A 15,977-nucleotide genomic window follows, 5' to 3' on the forward strand; every position below is an offset into this window, starting at 1 on the left:
AAAGCAAACAATTGAAATGTGTTACAAGTTTTACAAGCTTTTATTTATTAGAAATCCATGAAATCTCAAGGGCTGCGTTGGGGTATTGCAGATTTTTTTATTTTTTATTTTTATTTACAGCTAACTTCTAACAGTAGGAGCATCTTCTTGGCAGGCATTTATTTTTTATTTTATTTTGTTTATTTTTTGTGAAGTCCTTTTGACCTTTTTGTTAATAATTATTTGATAGTAAATATCATATAGGACAAACCCATTTGAGATTTCTTGTGTTGAAGTAAATACAAATGGTCTCATTCAAGATTTCTTGTACATCGATTTATTAAAATCCCATCCTCCCCTGTTCTAACACACACATACACATGGATTTTTGTTGTACAAGTTGTTCAAAATTTGATTTACAAACTCTGGAGATCACTAATATCAAAAAATCCTACCACATATCAAATATTATTTGGTTGTGTTGGTAAAATCGGAAAATCGGAATGAACCGGATTGGAAATCGATAAAATCGGAATACCAGTTTAGAAGGAGCACTGGTGTATAATCAGTTTTGAAAAATACAAAATTGATGTATATCGATTCGGTCTTAAATTTTATTCAAAACCAGACTTGTTACACTCCTAGATATGACTTGTATGTTGTTCTCCTTCCTACAGGGCTTGAAGTCATTTATTAGAGATGAGAAATTCAAGGTGAGAACCTTCCTGCACTATTGGAATAATCTGTTAAGTGAACTACTTAATGAGTTAATTAACTTTATTTATGTAGAGTAGACCAATGTTCAGCCACTTAAGGATTATACGGCTTAAGATTGTGATTTTGGAGATATTGAAGTTGCTAGTGAAAAATGAAGAGAAATCAGTAGAAATAAAGTCTCTATTCCCATGTAATAATATTTTATATATATATATATATATATATGGTAGTTGTTATCAAATCATTTTCAAGTGATTTGGTCTGTAATTTTATTTCTTTGTTGCATCAATGATGATCCATTATATTATATTTATTATTAATTTGAGTATTATATATATATATTTTTAATTGTGGTGCATCCAATATTTACCGGCTTGTTTAATTTTCGACGTCGATATAAAATAAATTGCTATGGATCTCTATCCAAATTAGGTGCCGTTTAAAAAATGTACGTAACATAAATATATTTAAAGTTTAACATATACTCGCAAACGTCAGTGAGTATTATATATATTTGGTGGCGCTTACGAAACGTCTAGAAAATATAGTTAGCGGCATTTATAGTTTAAACAATGTGCTGGCAACAGCTTACTAGAGGTGACATTTAGATAAATACCGATAATTTACACCAAAATTCATTAATGGGTTTTTCATGTTCCAGCGTTTGTGCTAATGCCGGCGACGTACTAGTGGTGATATTTATATAAATGTCGTTAATTTATACAGAATGACTATAAAGTACTAGTGGCGACCAAACCACGGTATTGGGGGTCACTTTACGCATTCTGACGTTTGCTCAAACCTCACATTTCACTAATAAAACCCGACAAGATTAGTCAGGAATATCCATTTTGTGCCTTACCCCTTGATTTTGATCTTCTCCAAAATCGTTTAAAACAGTTCGTTCCTTCCATAACTTTTTAGATAGGTTCATTGCTCTAGTGCACGAATTGAAATATCGACACTTCAGAAAGATATAGATAGGTCCATAGCCCTAGAGCAAAGACAGGTTTTTGTCAACTTTTCTTTAATCTCGCGCTCAAACCACACGCAGCAAATTGCTTCAGGCTGAGGGCATTCGGGGTGGAATATGCAGACGCCAGCATGAGGTGCTTGATGGGAGAGTACTTCAGTAATACTTTTTAATATCATCACTTGATTATGCATGCATATTGGCGGTGATCTAACGCATGATAAAGCTGGAAATTTGGAAGTGTCTGTACAATTAACAACTTGAATTTCGTTGCTTAATGCTTACACACACACATACGTACGTACACATATCCCACAAAGTTGAAAAAGCAGTACGATCAGTAAGTAAAGCCAACATGAATAATTGTGGGTTCAAAATATATAAAACGATATAATTTTATGCCTTTTCATAGGTACTTATCTTTGGAATGTGCAAGCAGCAATTTAATTAACAAGGAAATCCCAGATTAAAAAAAACCCAACTAAGCACAAAATCTAGATTGGTTAAAAATATCAGCTCGAGAAGCAATAGTGGCTCCATAAAAATATGAGTGATCAATCAAGTAGCAACGAGGCTCCACACCGGGGTTGTAAAGAGTGAAGGGACTTCGAAAGGGGCGCTACAGAAAGCTTTCGTCGTTCAAAAGCCAATGCTTATACAAGTGATCATGATCATTTTGATCAAAAGCATTACTGGAAGTACTCTCACATCAAGCGGCCTGTCGCTGACTGCATATTCCACCCCGAATGCCCGCAGCCACCGGAAGCAACTTGCTGTGATTTGAGCATGAGATCAAAGAAAAGTTGACAAAAATTACCTGGATTTCCTCTAGCATTATATATATATTTATATATATGTATATATATATTTATATATATATTTATATATATATATAGTTATATATATATATATTTATATATATGTATGTATATATGGACCTATCTACAACATTTTGAAGTAACGGACCTATCTACTAACTTTTGGAAGGAATGAGTTACCAGTGATTTTGGGGTTTACCAAAATTAAGGGGCAAGGAGAAGAACGGATGCTGATGCCGAATCTTATGATCTTGTCGGGTTGTAGACGTCGTAAGCGCACAAATTAATTAAGATGGCATGCATGGTGAAGCTTAGCTTCATCATGACAAACTTTAGTTTTCAGAAGTAAAAAGTGAGAGTAGGATATATCGTTGTTATCACTTTTGACTTCTTTTGCAGATCCTCCAAATTGTATTTTCCTTCTACACGCGTGCGTGCATATGCAGGAAGATATTTATGATGCAAGTCAGAAAAATGGGCTGCCAGTTGGCCACTCATATCCTATAAAATGGTTGCATGCATGGGCAGAGTTCCTGCAAGTCAGTTGTAATATTAGAACCAGACACTGTAACTGAAGTACCGATACTCCGTTAGTAATCAACTTAGGAGACATGGCCTCAAAATCAGCTGTCTTTGTTTTGTTTTTGGTAGTTGTTGCAGTAGCAGCCCCAACAGCAGTAGCACAATTGGGGATCGTAGGTGGTCTGCTGGGTCTGATCCGCATTCAGGGGACTGTGTTTTGCTCTATCAATGGCGCTGTAGCTGTCAATGGTACTGCCTGCCCGGTCTTCCCCAGTAAGTTAATTTCTCAAAATTTATTACCAGTGCGTGCTTAGTTCCTAGATCAGCGTACGAGGTTTTTGTAGATGGCTTTGTATCTTATTGAAACCTCTGTATTACCAACGGTACTAGTATGATCATCACTTTGATATTTACTTGTTACGTTATAGATGCTCTGGTACAACTACGGTGTGGATCTGGAAATGTGGTTTCGAGTACAACGACTAATGGGTCGGGAGCGTTCACGATGCTGTTGGATCCCCTACAAACGCTGCTCTCTTCACTCTTGTCCGACTGCAATCTAGTTGTTGGCACACCACTCGCCACCTGCAACGCTGCGCTTCCCGGTCTGGGGGTATTGCGCTCGCCCTTGCAGTTGATCGGAAACACTATTGCTGGCCTCCTTAATGTTGTCAACATTGCTCCAACTGGGTTCCTATTGGTTCCTTCAGCTTGATCAGCACATAAATACTAGCATAAATAAGCTGATCAAGACCAGTACTGCCGCTTTTTAATTAAGTAACCGAATAAGGCCATTTGTACCAATGACAAGATTATAGTATTAATTACTTACCTAAATTAAGTCGTCCTAAGAATTGTCGCTTTTCTTATTGCGAGGTTGTCACCAAAACTGTAAACTTCTTTACGAAGCAGTTCTGCTGTAATTAAGGAATAAATTAAGCCTTCTACCAAAACTAGCTCGTTTCCGAATCTTTTATCCATTCAGTTTTTGTGAGTGTGTAAATGATGCAGTGAGAAGGTTAAAAAGAATGGGATCGAAATGACCGCAAATGCTTTAATTGCCGTTACCCAGAGATTTCGCTGTAATCAACGTTGACTTAAATCTTCCAAACTTTTTAGACTTCCTCTCAAAAATATTCTTCTATGAATTTCTTGCAAAATGGTCCATATGACATGACCTAGCTTATTATAATTCATATGACCTAACTTATTATAAGGTTATGATCTATTTGTTTTAAAAGATTCTAGGTCTAAACAATAAAGGTTTTCAATACAATTAGAACCAACCTTGAACCCATAAAAGGTTATGATCTATTTCTTGGTACAAATGTTTGTACTACTCGCCATGGGTTTTCATACTTTGGATCATTTAAGTGAAAAACTTGATTTGCTTGGCAAGGTAGAATGAAATGATCCTCCTCATGCTATATGAGAAATGTATTGACACTTACAAAATATATATTCATCATTAGGCACTCCCAATCTAAGACTTGAGACACCCCACTAATTATATTTAAACAATTAGACCATATGTTCACCGAAGTACATTAACTTAATGATATCTTCGACAACTTTGTAGAAGTCAATGTTCTCCTTCTCATGGCTTCCTTCAACTGCAATACCAGAATTTTGAGTTTTTCTATATCATTCTCTTTCAACTGTGTGAAATTTATACCTACATACCAAATATACTGAGTATTGAATAGTCCGCCTAGACAGACCACGTGCCAAAGCATATAATTCATTTAAGATTTCATTTGAGATTTCTTATAAATTATCACCATATATTGGTATAACCTACATTAATAAATTTTATTTTAGGTATATCAGTCTTAAATAGGAAAAAAATCTATTTTAGTGGTATGCAATTTGTAGATAGTAAGACATTCTATAGTAATACCATTTGTTCAAACCACAAAGCAAACATTTGAGTTGATACCTTTAGATCTGATACCTCCCCTCTCTCGGTTAGAAAGGTGGGGTGTTTTCTCTCTACTGTTCTTTCAGAACATAGAGGTCCTCTCTTGAACTTCATTTGAAGAGGTTAATTTGGTTTAGATATAGATTGGTATCTAGTTTACAGTTATGGCAGAAGAATTGTCCAACCTTTACGAGGGTCTACGGCTCACTGAGGAAGAGAAGCAGGAAGTTTTTGTCTCGACAGAGGAAGTTCTGTTATCCATTGAGAAAAGCAAAAGGTGCTTGGCTGTTCTAGTGGTAGCAGACAAAGAGGTAAACAGAGGAACTTTTCAATCCACGATGAGCAAAGCGTGGAAAGTGGAAGGCCAAGTTTTGTTCAAGGATCTCAGCTTTAATAGAAGTCTTGTAGAGTTCCAGGATCCCCTAGAGAAAGACTGTGTTCTAGCAAGAAGACCCTGGTCGTTTGACAGGTCCTTAGTATGCTTATTCAACTACGAAGGATGTTTGGCACCCAAGGACATTGTTTTTAACTTTGAACCTTTTTGGTTACAACTACATGATCTACCTTTTGCTGGCATGAATAAAACTATGGGGGAGAGATGGGGTTTAGCTGTAGGCACTGTTCTATCAGTGGACGCAGATGCAAGTGAAATGGCATGGGGAAGTTTCCTCAAGGTCTGAGTTTTACTAGATATCTCCAAACCCCTTTTGTGTGGTAGATTCATTAGTATGGGAGGAAAACGGTACTGGATCCCTTTCAAGTATGAAAGGTTACCTACATTTTGCTTTCAGTGTGGGCAATCAAACACGTGGGTTCTTGTTGTCCAAATTCTCCGTGGGGAGGGAAACTACGTGAAGAAACGGCATTACAGTACGGACCATGGCTCAGGGCCAATTCTCAACTAAGAAGTTCTTCATTTTTTGGTAAGAAGGGAGGTGAGTCCGAAAGCTTAGGAAGTTGGTGCCAAAACAAGTCAAGGAACAGTAGGGCTAAGATGGATGGGATGGGGCCTAAAGCGCAGGGCAACTCTAGAGCAGCCTTTGAGCAAGCATATATGGGAAGATCTGACAATTTCTAGCTAAGTGGACTTCTACCCTAGAAAGGTAGCAAGTACAAACCTATTAGTCGACTTGACGTCCCTCTTTAGGCAAGTTGTGACAACCTAGGGACCCCTCTCTTGGTTGAAGTGCAGTCAAAAGAACCTGTGATATCTCTTCTGGCCTCCACAAATCAAGGCTTCAGTTGGTCCAAAAGGACTGTTCTAATGCAAGTCCTATCTGGGATACTGCCCAGGTTAGTTCCCCTTCCCACAACTCTCCCATTAAACTAGTTTCCACTAGTCATTCTAAAGGTCCTACGTGGAAAAGAAGGGCAATAGGCATGGGGCTTACGAAAGTGCATAGCCCTCCTAAATTACATGGCCTTACTGACACCATTGCGGTTGATTCTAATGGACTTAAACAAAAGAAAAGGCCAAGGATAGAGCTGCATGGACCTATCATGACAAGAAGGAGGGCAAAACAAGCTACGTTGGCAGAGGCTATAGTCCAGCCCTGCCAATCCCGATGAAATACTTAGCTTGGAACTGTCGAGGGCTTGAGAAGCCTCGGATAGTTCGTGAACTTCACCTATTGGTGAAGGAAAAGAGCCCGGATGTGATTTTTCTATGTTAAACCAAGTGTAGGAGAGGTAGGATTGAAAACATTAGAGACAAATTAAAATTTTAGTGTTGCTTCTCAGTTGACAGTTTTGGTAGGAGTAGTGGACTGGCTTTTTTATGGAAGGAGGGGGTGGATGCTGAGCTAGATTCTTATTCACATCATCACATATCTATCTTGATCAATTCAACTAACTTGATTAATAGAAGGATCGTCACTAGCTCTTATGGCCAACATGTTACAGCTAAAAGAAATGAAAGTTTGGACCTATTGAGACTAATCCACTCTAGAATCCAAATACCTTGGTTATGTATGGGAGATTTTAATGAAATCATTTACCAAGATGAGCAATTTGGTCCTAATACCCGCCCTTTCAAGCAAATGGAAGATTTCAGACTGGCCCTACTAGATTGTGGTTTGGTTGACATTGGTTTCATAGGTTCCAAATTTACCTGGTGCAACAGAAGGGAGGGGTCTGAGCATACAAAGCCCAAACTGGATAGGGCCCTGATAAATGAGGAATGCTCAAATCTACTTGCAATTAATCAAGCCTATGTACTACCTGGCCAGAGTTCTGATCATAATCCACTTCTAATCCAATGTATGAACCCTGCTCAGGAAGAAGCTCGCAAATAGAAAATTTTCGAATATGAAGTGGCATGCAGAAAAAGAGAGGGATGCATGGAGCTTATCCAAGAAGCATGGAATCAGAGGATTTATATTGGATCCAAGCTAAAAGGCACTTGAGAAGGCCAAGAGGTATGCAGAGAAAAACTCAAGTCATGGAGTAAGGAGGCCTTCAGAAATCAAAAGAGACTTCTTGATCAAAAGAGAGAGAAGCTTAGAAGTTTATAAGACTCAAACATAGGTCAATCTAGTTGTCAGATAAGGTCACTTCAAAAGGAAATAGATGGGTACCTCGAAGAGGAAGAGCTAAAATGGAGGCAAAGGGCCAAACAAAGATGACTTAGGGATGGGGACAGAAATACCAAATTCTTTCATAAGTGTGCTACTCAGAGGAAACAGGTGAACTCTATTAAAATGGTCATAAGTGAGGAAGGTGTTGTAGAATCTAGCCAAGAAGGAATTGCCAGGACTTTTCAATCTTTCTACCAAGACCTTTTTTCCAGCTCTCATCTGAGGAATATTGAAGCTGCTCTACAGTCTGTCCAGCCTCTAGTAAGTGAAGAGATGAACTCCTCTCTCACTAAGGCCTTCACTGAAGAAGAAGTGGTAGCAGCAATTAAAGGCATGAACCCTCTTTGATGGCTTCCCAGTTGTTTTTTACCATCAACACTGGTGCACAATTGGCAAGAAATTAACAGAAGCTGGCCTTGAAGTACTCAATAATAGACAAGGCTTTAGTGATCTCAACCAAACTTTCATCTCTCTGATCCCCAAGAAGAAATCCCCCCCCCCCCCCCCAATCAGTTGTTGACTTTAGATCCATCAATCTATGTAATGTTCTCTATAAAACCATCTCCAAAGTGATAGCAAATATGCTCAAAACCATCCTGCCCAACTTGATTTCACCTTCTCAAAGTGCCTTTGTTCCAGGGAGATTAATTTCTGACAATGTAGTTGTTGCATATGAACTTTTACACTCTATGCAAACTAGACTAAAAGGAAAAAGTAATGGGTTTATGGCCTTAAAACTGGACATGAGTAAGGCTTACGATCTTGTGGAATGGGGTTCTTGTATAAAGTAATGCTTAGAATGGGTTTTACTGTCACTTGGGTAGATTTGGTAATGCAGTGTATTATAACTATCAGTTACTCTCTGTTGATCAATGGCTTCCCTCAAAAGCCCTTTTACCCCACCAGAGGAATCAGGTAGGGAGACCCTCTCTCTCCCTATTTCTTCATCATATGCTCAGAATTTCTGAGTCATAGTCTCAATAGAGCTGAGAGGTAGGGCCTAATTTCTGGTTTCCCAGCAGCTCGAGGTGGCTTAAAGGTGAATCACCTACTATTTGCTGATGACAGTCTAGTCTTTTGCAGATCCAACCCAGAAGAATGGAGTAGACTACAACAAGTTCTTAGAAATTATGAACAAGTCACTGGACAAAGACTTAACTTGACAAAACTTCCATCTTCTTCAGCAACAATACCAAGAAAGAGATCCAACAAGCAATTCTCCAGCAAGCAGGGATTAAAGCTTCTGGTCATTTTGACAAATATTTGGGACTCCCATCCTATATTGGAAGACAAATAATCAGAGCTTTCATTCAGTGCTAGACAGAATCAAGACTAGAATGGCAAGATGGAAGACTAATGTACTGTCCCAAGCTGGGAAAGAAATTCTACTGAAATCTGTCCTGCAGTCAATTCTCACTTATAGTATGGGCATCTTTAAACTCCCTAAATCAATCCTCAGGAGCCTCAACAAGCTGTTACAATCATTTTGATGGGGTCAGACAGAGAACAAGTCTAAAATTCATTGGTTGAGTTGGTAGACACTGGGAAAACCCAAGGACAAAGGGGGTTTGGGGTTTAGAGACTTTGAGTACTTTAACTTAGCCTTACTGGCTAAACAAGGATGGAGGATTATCCAAAATCCTCTCTCCCTTGCTGCTCAAGCACTCAAGGCCAAGTACTTCTCGGGCTCTAATTTCTTCTCAACCAAATGGAAAGCTAATGACTCTTATGTATGGAGAAGCTTCCTCTCAGCAAGGCCAATTCTCATGGAGGGACTATTATGGAGAGTTGGTGATGGACAACAAATCAAGATTTGGAAGGAAAAATGGCTCTCAAGCCCCTCCACCTATCGAGTGCAATCACCTATAAACATTCTAACTACTGAGGCAACAGTCTCAGAACTCATCAACCTAGAAACTATGCAGTGGGACTTACATCTAATTTGTGCCATTTTCTCAGAGACTGAGGCTAGTGTAATCAGTAGGATGACTATTAGCCCTTGCAGGAGTCAAGATGTGTTGACATGGAGGTGGTCAGGCAATGAGAAATTCTCAGTGAGAAGTGCCTATCACCTACAAGGCACAATGATGGAAGATAGAAGGGGGCAATCTTCAACACAGACCCAACTATTGAGCTTTTGGAAGAAAATTTGGGGTATCTAAGCACCACAAGCTGCTAAGTCATTTCTTTGGAGAGCATCCAGGGAATCCCTTCCTACGAATCTAAACTTACATGAGAGGAAGGTGGTGGAGTCTCCCCTCTATCCAATCTGCTCCAAGTTCCCTGAATAAGTTACTCATGCGATTTGGACTTGCACAGCTACCTAAGATGTATGGTCCATGAGTTCAAGAAGAATACAAAATTTAAGCATTCTAAGTGGCTCCTTTATAAAGCCTATCTTAGATCAACTATCACCACTTGAGTTCACAGAAGTAGCAGTCATTGCAATGGCAATCTAGCACAGAAGGAACTCTTGGTTATTTGAGCAACTCTTTCACTCTCCTTTCAAGTATCAAAGCAGGTCCATACAGAATTGAAAGCTATTGGCCTATGGATAGATAATGGGGGAAAATCTTCCAAGATCCAGGTGGATCATAGGACTCAATGATTTACCCCCCCACTAGATTTCTACAAAGCTAACTGGGATGCAACCATGGACAAAGAGAATTCAAGGATTGGAATTGGTGTGATTATTAGAGATTCAGGTGGCCTTATCATAGCCTCATTATACTCATCCATTCCTTTGGATCCTGATCCATTACTTGGGGAAGTAGTAGCAGCACTTAGAGCAACGTCACTGTGCTCTGAATTGGGATTGCACTAGATCATGTTAGAAGAAGATTCCATGGCAGTGGTTTAGGCTGTCCAACACAAGGATAAAAGCTAGAGCCCCACTAGTTTGGTGATTAAAGACATTAAATCTTTACTATCAAAGGTCCGGGCATGGTCTATCCATCATATCCATAGGAAATTCAATATAATAGCTCATGCTTTAGCAAAATTTGCCTTGACATGTTCGGAGGAACATATATTTATGGAGGACTACCCTCCATGTATCCAGCATTTACTTCAATGAAATGAAACTTTTGCTTTCATAAAAAAAAAAGAAAAAAAAAGAAAAAAAAAACCGCAAGGCAAACTTTTCTTCTTCACGCTTCTTTTCTACGTCAGTTACACTATCCATTCGAAGTAATTGAATATATTCACTGCATATGTTGAGCTTAACAATTAGTTCATATTAGTTATATTATATTCCAAGACTTGTAAGTTATTTTTATATGCACATATTACTAACCTCAAGTAGTTGCCAATTTCTGTACAGTTATTCGATACAGACCACAGGGCTCTATCAAATTCTCGTCCACATAAGTCATAGCCCTCTTGTGTGCCTATGGGACATACTGTTTGAGAAAATATAGAGAACGATAAATTAACTCTCAAATGTCCACCTTCATAATTTCGGTCAGGTCGCATGAATATAGTATCAACCCCACGAAAATATATAGAACAAAATGTATGTCATTCATTATCAATGTATGGCTCTACAATCAAACCTTCCGAATTAGCCTTATTCCCTATGGATTGCTTAAGTTTTCCCAAAAACTATTCGATAGGATACATCCATCTATACTGGACTGTCAGTTTGGACTGGGCTAGCAACTAAAGCCTTACAAGGCAGGTACATAGCCAAGTGAATCATTAAATTAAATAATGATTCCAATTTGCACAATATCATTACAATATCAGCTTCTTTTCTTACTAATGCATCAACTTTCAACGTTCTACTACAAATTTCCTTGAAAAATCTCCCTAATTCTATTAGAGTTGCACAAACATCTCGAGTAAGTTTTGTGATACACCATTTTTATGTGTAGTTTCACTAAAAGAGTATTTTAATTTAATTAAAATATTAATTCTTTAATTTTAAATTATTGTATTTTGATTGAACTTATTTAGGTGTGAAAATTATTTTGTAGAGCTTTCTTAATATTAATTATCGGTTTGAGTTTAAATTGCTGTGTAATTTATTCTAGTTTATTTTTGGATTTAAAATTTTGTTGTTAGTATTTACTAGTTATTTATTATATTTTAGCTAGATGTGATGTTTAAATTATTTTATTCATTTTATAGCTTTTAAAGTTATTTTTATTAGATCAGTTTCTGGACTACAGAGGTGAGGACTGGACCTAATTTCTTTTTCTCATCGTTTTCTTTCTCTTTTATTTTTCTCCCTCCCCCCCTCCATTTTTGTCGTTTGCCTTCAACAACCCAGAACTACCGCGGGCCACTGCCGTGTGGCACACCACCCACCCAGATTTCTTCCCCTCCAACCGGTGAACATCCCCACCAAATTTTACCTCCATCCGAGCCACCGTTAGCCACTACGAGCTCCTCCAAGCCGCATGGCTTTTGGGCCATTCGCCGCCATTGTTCCACCTCCGGCCACCATCTCTTCACAGCTTCATCATCGACCTCTTGTCATCCTAAACCACCTATTTCCAGCTCTGATCCGTTGCCGGAGCAGCCCACACGACCCCCTTTTCCGTTTTGGGTTTTTTGGACTTCCACCGCCATTTTCGCCACCACCCACAGCCAACCGTCACTTCCACTAGTTTCATAAACACCTCTAAGCCATTCCCTATCAATTTCAAGTCTTGGTTTGTCGCCATTCAAAAGTGGGTATTTTACAACACACGGCCACAATGTTTTTACACTGTTACGTTGCTTTTTCTTCGCCCTTTTCAGCTCGTTGATCCTTCAAAAATTATTATAAAGCGCTGTCAGTATTTTCCAAACTTCATTTTAGATTTAAATATATTATTACTTTGGCAATAATTTTGTGACTAGTTGGTTATTCCGGACTGAGTCTGAGGAATCGAGAGTCGGATGGATTTGAGGATGGAGTTGTTTGGTTATTGTTGATGTTGAGTTTTGTTAGATAAATTGTGTCTTGAGGTATGCATTACATGGTGCATACATGTGCAAGTATTAAATTGAGAAAAACTGGTTTTATCTGTGTAAATGGATTTTCGGTTGCGTGTGTATCATGACCCCAAGCCGGGTTGGGTTATTATTTCGATGGAGCTCCTCTGGTCACTCGGGAGTGGATAATACTGAGTGACATCATGATACGGTAACGCTATCGTGTCAACTCCGTGGTCCCTTGGCTAGCAGGGACTAGAGGATGGCCTGGTCCAGGTACGTGATTGAGTTGAATTATTGCATTTTTAATGCTTTTGGAACCAATATATATTAATTCTTTCATTACTTTATCATTGGTTTTATATGACAAAATGAATAAATCAAAATTGTGATTTTAATTGATTAAAAGTATGAATTTCTGCTCTAATTTTATCAACTGCCAATTAATATGGGTTATGGTACATTTCGCTCGAGCGGCGGCTTCTGGCCGCTCGAGCGAAGCCAGACAGATTCAAATGCTCGACTTCCGCTCGACAGTGGGCTCGAGCGAGATGCGGGAAAAGAGATCGCTCGAGCGGAGGCATTTGACCGCTCGAGCGAATTCAGGCAGAGTCGAACGCTCGATGTTAACTCGATAGGCCGCTTGAGCGGGTTGTTGAAAAACAAAGATCGCTCGAGCGGAGACATTGGCCGCTCGAGTGAAATCAGGCAGAGTCGAACGCTCGACGCGCGCTCGACACCCCGCTCAAGCGAACATCGTATTTTGACAGATTTTAGGTTTTCTGCCGTGAGACCATATAAAAGCTTTTTTTCACTCTAGAGCCACGACTCTTAGGCTGGAAAACTCAGTTTTTGAGTAGAGAAACACTTAGAATTCATTTTTCCTTTGATTTTCGTTCAGATTCGAAGAGGAGGATTCATTCAATCGATTATTCACGCAGCTACACAATTTCCACTAGATCATTCACTCACACTGTAGCAGATTGAAGAACTCCTTGAGGGGTCCAATTGCCACTGTAGCTCAGCCTCCTCCACCGCTTCGAATCTTCATCTCCATTCAATTGGCTTGATCTTTTCAATTCCCTACTAGCTATTTCATTTCAGTTTTGAGTTTCTGAATTATTTTAGAGAATTTTGATTTAGACGTTTGAGAAATTTATTTGTTATTCATTCAATTCATGTTATTTATTTTTATAGTTTTGTTAAACTTTCATTTTAGTAGTGATTACAATTACGGTGGTTAATTTGAGAATTTGTGATTTGAATATAATGATGAACCCTAGAACATTGATTTTGGAGCTTTTCAATTTCAGTGCATGTTTTGTCAATTACTTCCTAATTTAGTTTAATTCTTAATTTAGTTTTATCAATTTCTGAGTTTAATCTATTAGTTCTTTACATTCCGATCCGACAATCAAAATCCAAAAATATGAATCTAGTCTAAGACTAGTGTCCTCTCCCATCCATTGCACATACCATCATTTTATTTTCTCTTTGTGAAGTTTTTCACATTTTTCAACGAGTTTGATTTCTAAGTAACTTTTCCTGAGGAGACGATCTAGGAATTTATTCCTAATTATTACACAACATCCTCCTGCACTTGGGATAGCTTTAGTGCTACTCATTTTTGAGTGAGTCAAGTTTTTGGTGCCGTTGCCGGGGAAAGTATTTTAGCTTAAATTTAAACTCGTTATTTTTTTGTTATGCTCTTTACACTGATGTTTCATGTCATGGGTGAGGGACAGTTCAAATAGGTTGCATAGAGTCACATCGAGTGTTGAGAGTAGTATACACAGTTTGGAGATAGATAGCTTTTCTGTGAGTGAGTCAGGTGAGGAAATTGAAAGTGAACCAGAAAACATGGCTGCACCTGCACCACGCACTCTCAAGGATTATTTGCAACCCACTCGCACCACTACACCATCATGCATAGTTTTACCTGAAAATGCATCTAATTTGTCTATTAAGCATGGCATGATGTCAGTGATACCTCAGTTCCACGGGATGGATTCTGAGAGCCCTTACCAGCATTTGACAGACTTTGAGTTGGCTTGCACCACTTTTATCACTAGGGCTGTTACTGATGAATTCATTAGACTTCGTTTGTTTCCTTTCTCTTTAAAGGATAAAGCAAAGATTTGGTTTAATTCTTTGAGGCCTAATTCTATTTCTAGTTGGTCTGATATGCAACGTGAATTCTTACAAAATTTTTTTCCTTTTCAGAGAACTCAGTTTTTGCAAGAGCAAATTAGTCAGTTCAGTCAGAGACCTGATGAGACCATTCAGGCTAGTTGGGAAAAATTTAAGGATTTGATGAACATCTGTCCACATCATGGTTTTGAATCTTGGAGGTTGGTGAGCTACTTTTACACTGGTCTCACTCCAGAATGCAAGCAGTTTGTTCAGACAATGTGTAATGGGGAGTTCTTCAGCAAGGAACCTGATGAAGCACTATCATTTTTTGACTACCTTGCTGAAAGCGCACAACAGTGGAACACTCGTACTGATCGAGTTCTATTAGCAGCACAACCACTGAGGGCTATTTCTGGAGGGGGCAGATATGAGCTTAAAGAGGACACCGATGTTCAGGCCCGAATAGCTGCATTGACTAGAAGACTAGAGGTAATGGAAATGGAAAAAGTGAAGGCTGTGAAAGTAGTATAGACATGTTCTATATGTGCTGATTCAACCCATAAGACCCAAGACTGCCTGATTATGCCAGTTTTCCAAGAAGGTGGGTCTGAGCAGATGCAATCAGCTAACTGGGTTAATAGAGCACAGAATCAGCCTTTCTCCAACACATAATCCGGGGTGGAGGAATCACCCAAATTTCTCATGGAGAAATGATCAGCCTGGTCAGTCCCCACCACCTCAGCAGCAGCCATTTAATCAGGGTGCTCCTCAGCACCAGTATCCACCATATCAGAATCCTCAGAGCTATCCTTATGTAGCTCCTCCTGGATTTCAGCCTCATGTAGCTGTACAGAGTTCTCAGCCTTCATCATCTGCAAAGAAGACTCTAGATGACAGTATGGCTCAGATGACCAATACACTTCAGCAATTCATGCAGATTCAGGCCACCACAAATAATCAGAACACTCAGGCCATAAATGAGTTACGAGGCACTATTAATAAGATGAGCACAACCTTGAGCACCCTAGAGAAAGGGAAATTTCCAGCACAGCCTCAGCCTAATCCTCAAGTGTATAGGCAACAACAACAGCAAGTGCATAATGTCTCAGGGGATGTTATTGACACAGCAAAGACAGTTCTTACTTTGAGAAGTGGGAAGGAAGTTCCCCAACCAGAGATGCCTATAGACACACAGGTAGTTGGTCCTACACCTGAAGATGTAACAGAGACTGATGAAGTTGAGAAAGAACTAGAGTTAGTGAGACCAGAGCTGAAGAAGCCTGTGAGTGCAGATGTTGAGACTAGTAAGGGATACCAACCTGTGGTTCCCTATCCTCAGAGATTGGCAGCTGGCCAAAAGAACAAGTATTACAAGGAGATCCAAGAGATTTTCAAGCAAGTGAAGATCAATATTC

At 39.0% G+C, this 15,977-nt stretch overlaps 1 protein-coding gene across 1 annotated transcript; it reads left to right on the plus strand.

Moving 5' to 3' along the window:
• Positions 1 to 3,013: 3,013 nt before the first annotated feature.
• Positions 3,014 to 3,962, plus strand: LOC122294674 (phylloplanin-like). Its single transcript, XM_043103589.1, has 2 exons — positions 3,014 to 3,282; positions 3,438 to 3,962. The coding sequence occupies exons 1-2, from the start codon at positions 3,099 to 3,101 to the stop codon at positions 3,722 to 3,724; spliced, it is 471 nt and encodes a 156-aa protein (XP_042959523.1). The 5' UTR covers positions 3,014 to 3,098; the 3' UTR covers positions 3,725 to 3,962.
• The last annotated feature ends 12,015 nt before the right edge of the window (positions 3,963 to 15,977 follow it).

Source organism: Carya illinoinensis, chromosome 2 (genome assembly GCF_018687715.1).
Source record: "Carya illinoinensis cultivar Pawnee chromosome 2, C.illinoinensisPawnee_v1, whole genome shotgun sequence".
Classification (NCBI taxonomy): domain Eukaryota; kingdom Viridiplantae; phylum Streptophyta; class Magnoliopsida; order Fagales; family Juglandaceae; genus Carya; species Carya illinoinensis.

What these genes read in the sequence shown, in the direction of transcription:
- LOC122294674 (XM_043103589.1), top strand. Translation starts at nt 3,099, where the DNA reads ATGGCCTCAAAATCAGCTGTCTTTGTTTTGTTTTTGGTAGTTGTTGCA. An exon ending in TGCCTGCCCGGTCTTCCCCA is followed by an intron (nt 3,283 to 3,437) that starts GTAAGTTAATTT and finishes GTTACGTTATAG; the next exon opens with ATGCTCTGGTACAACTACGG.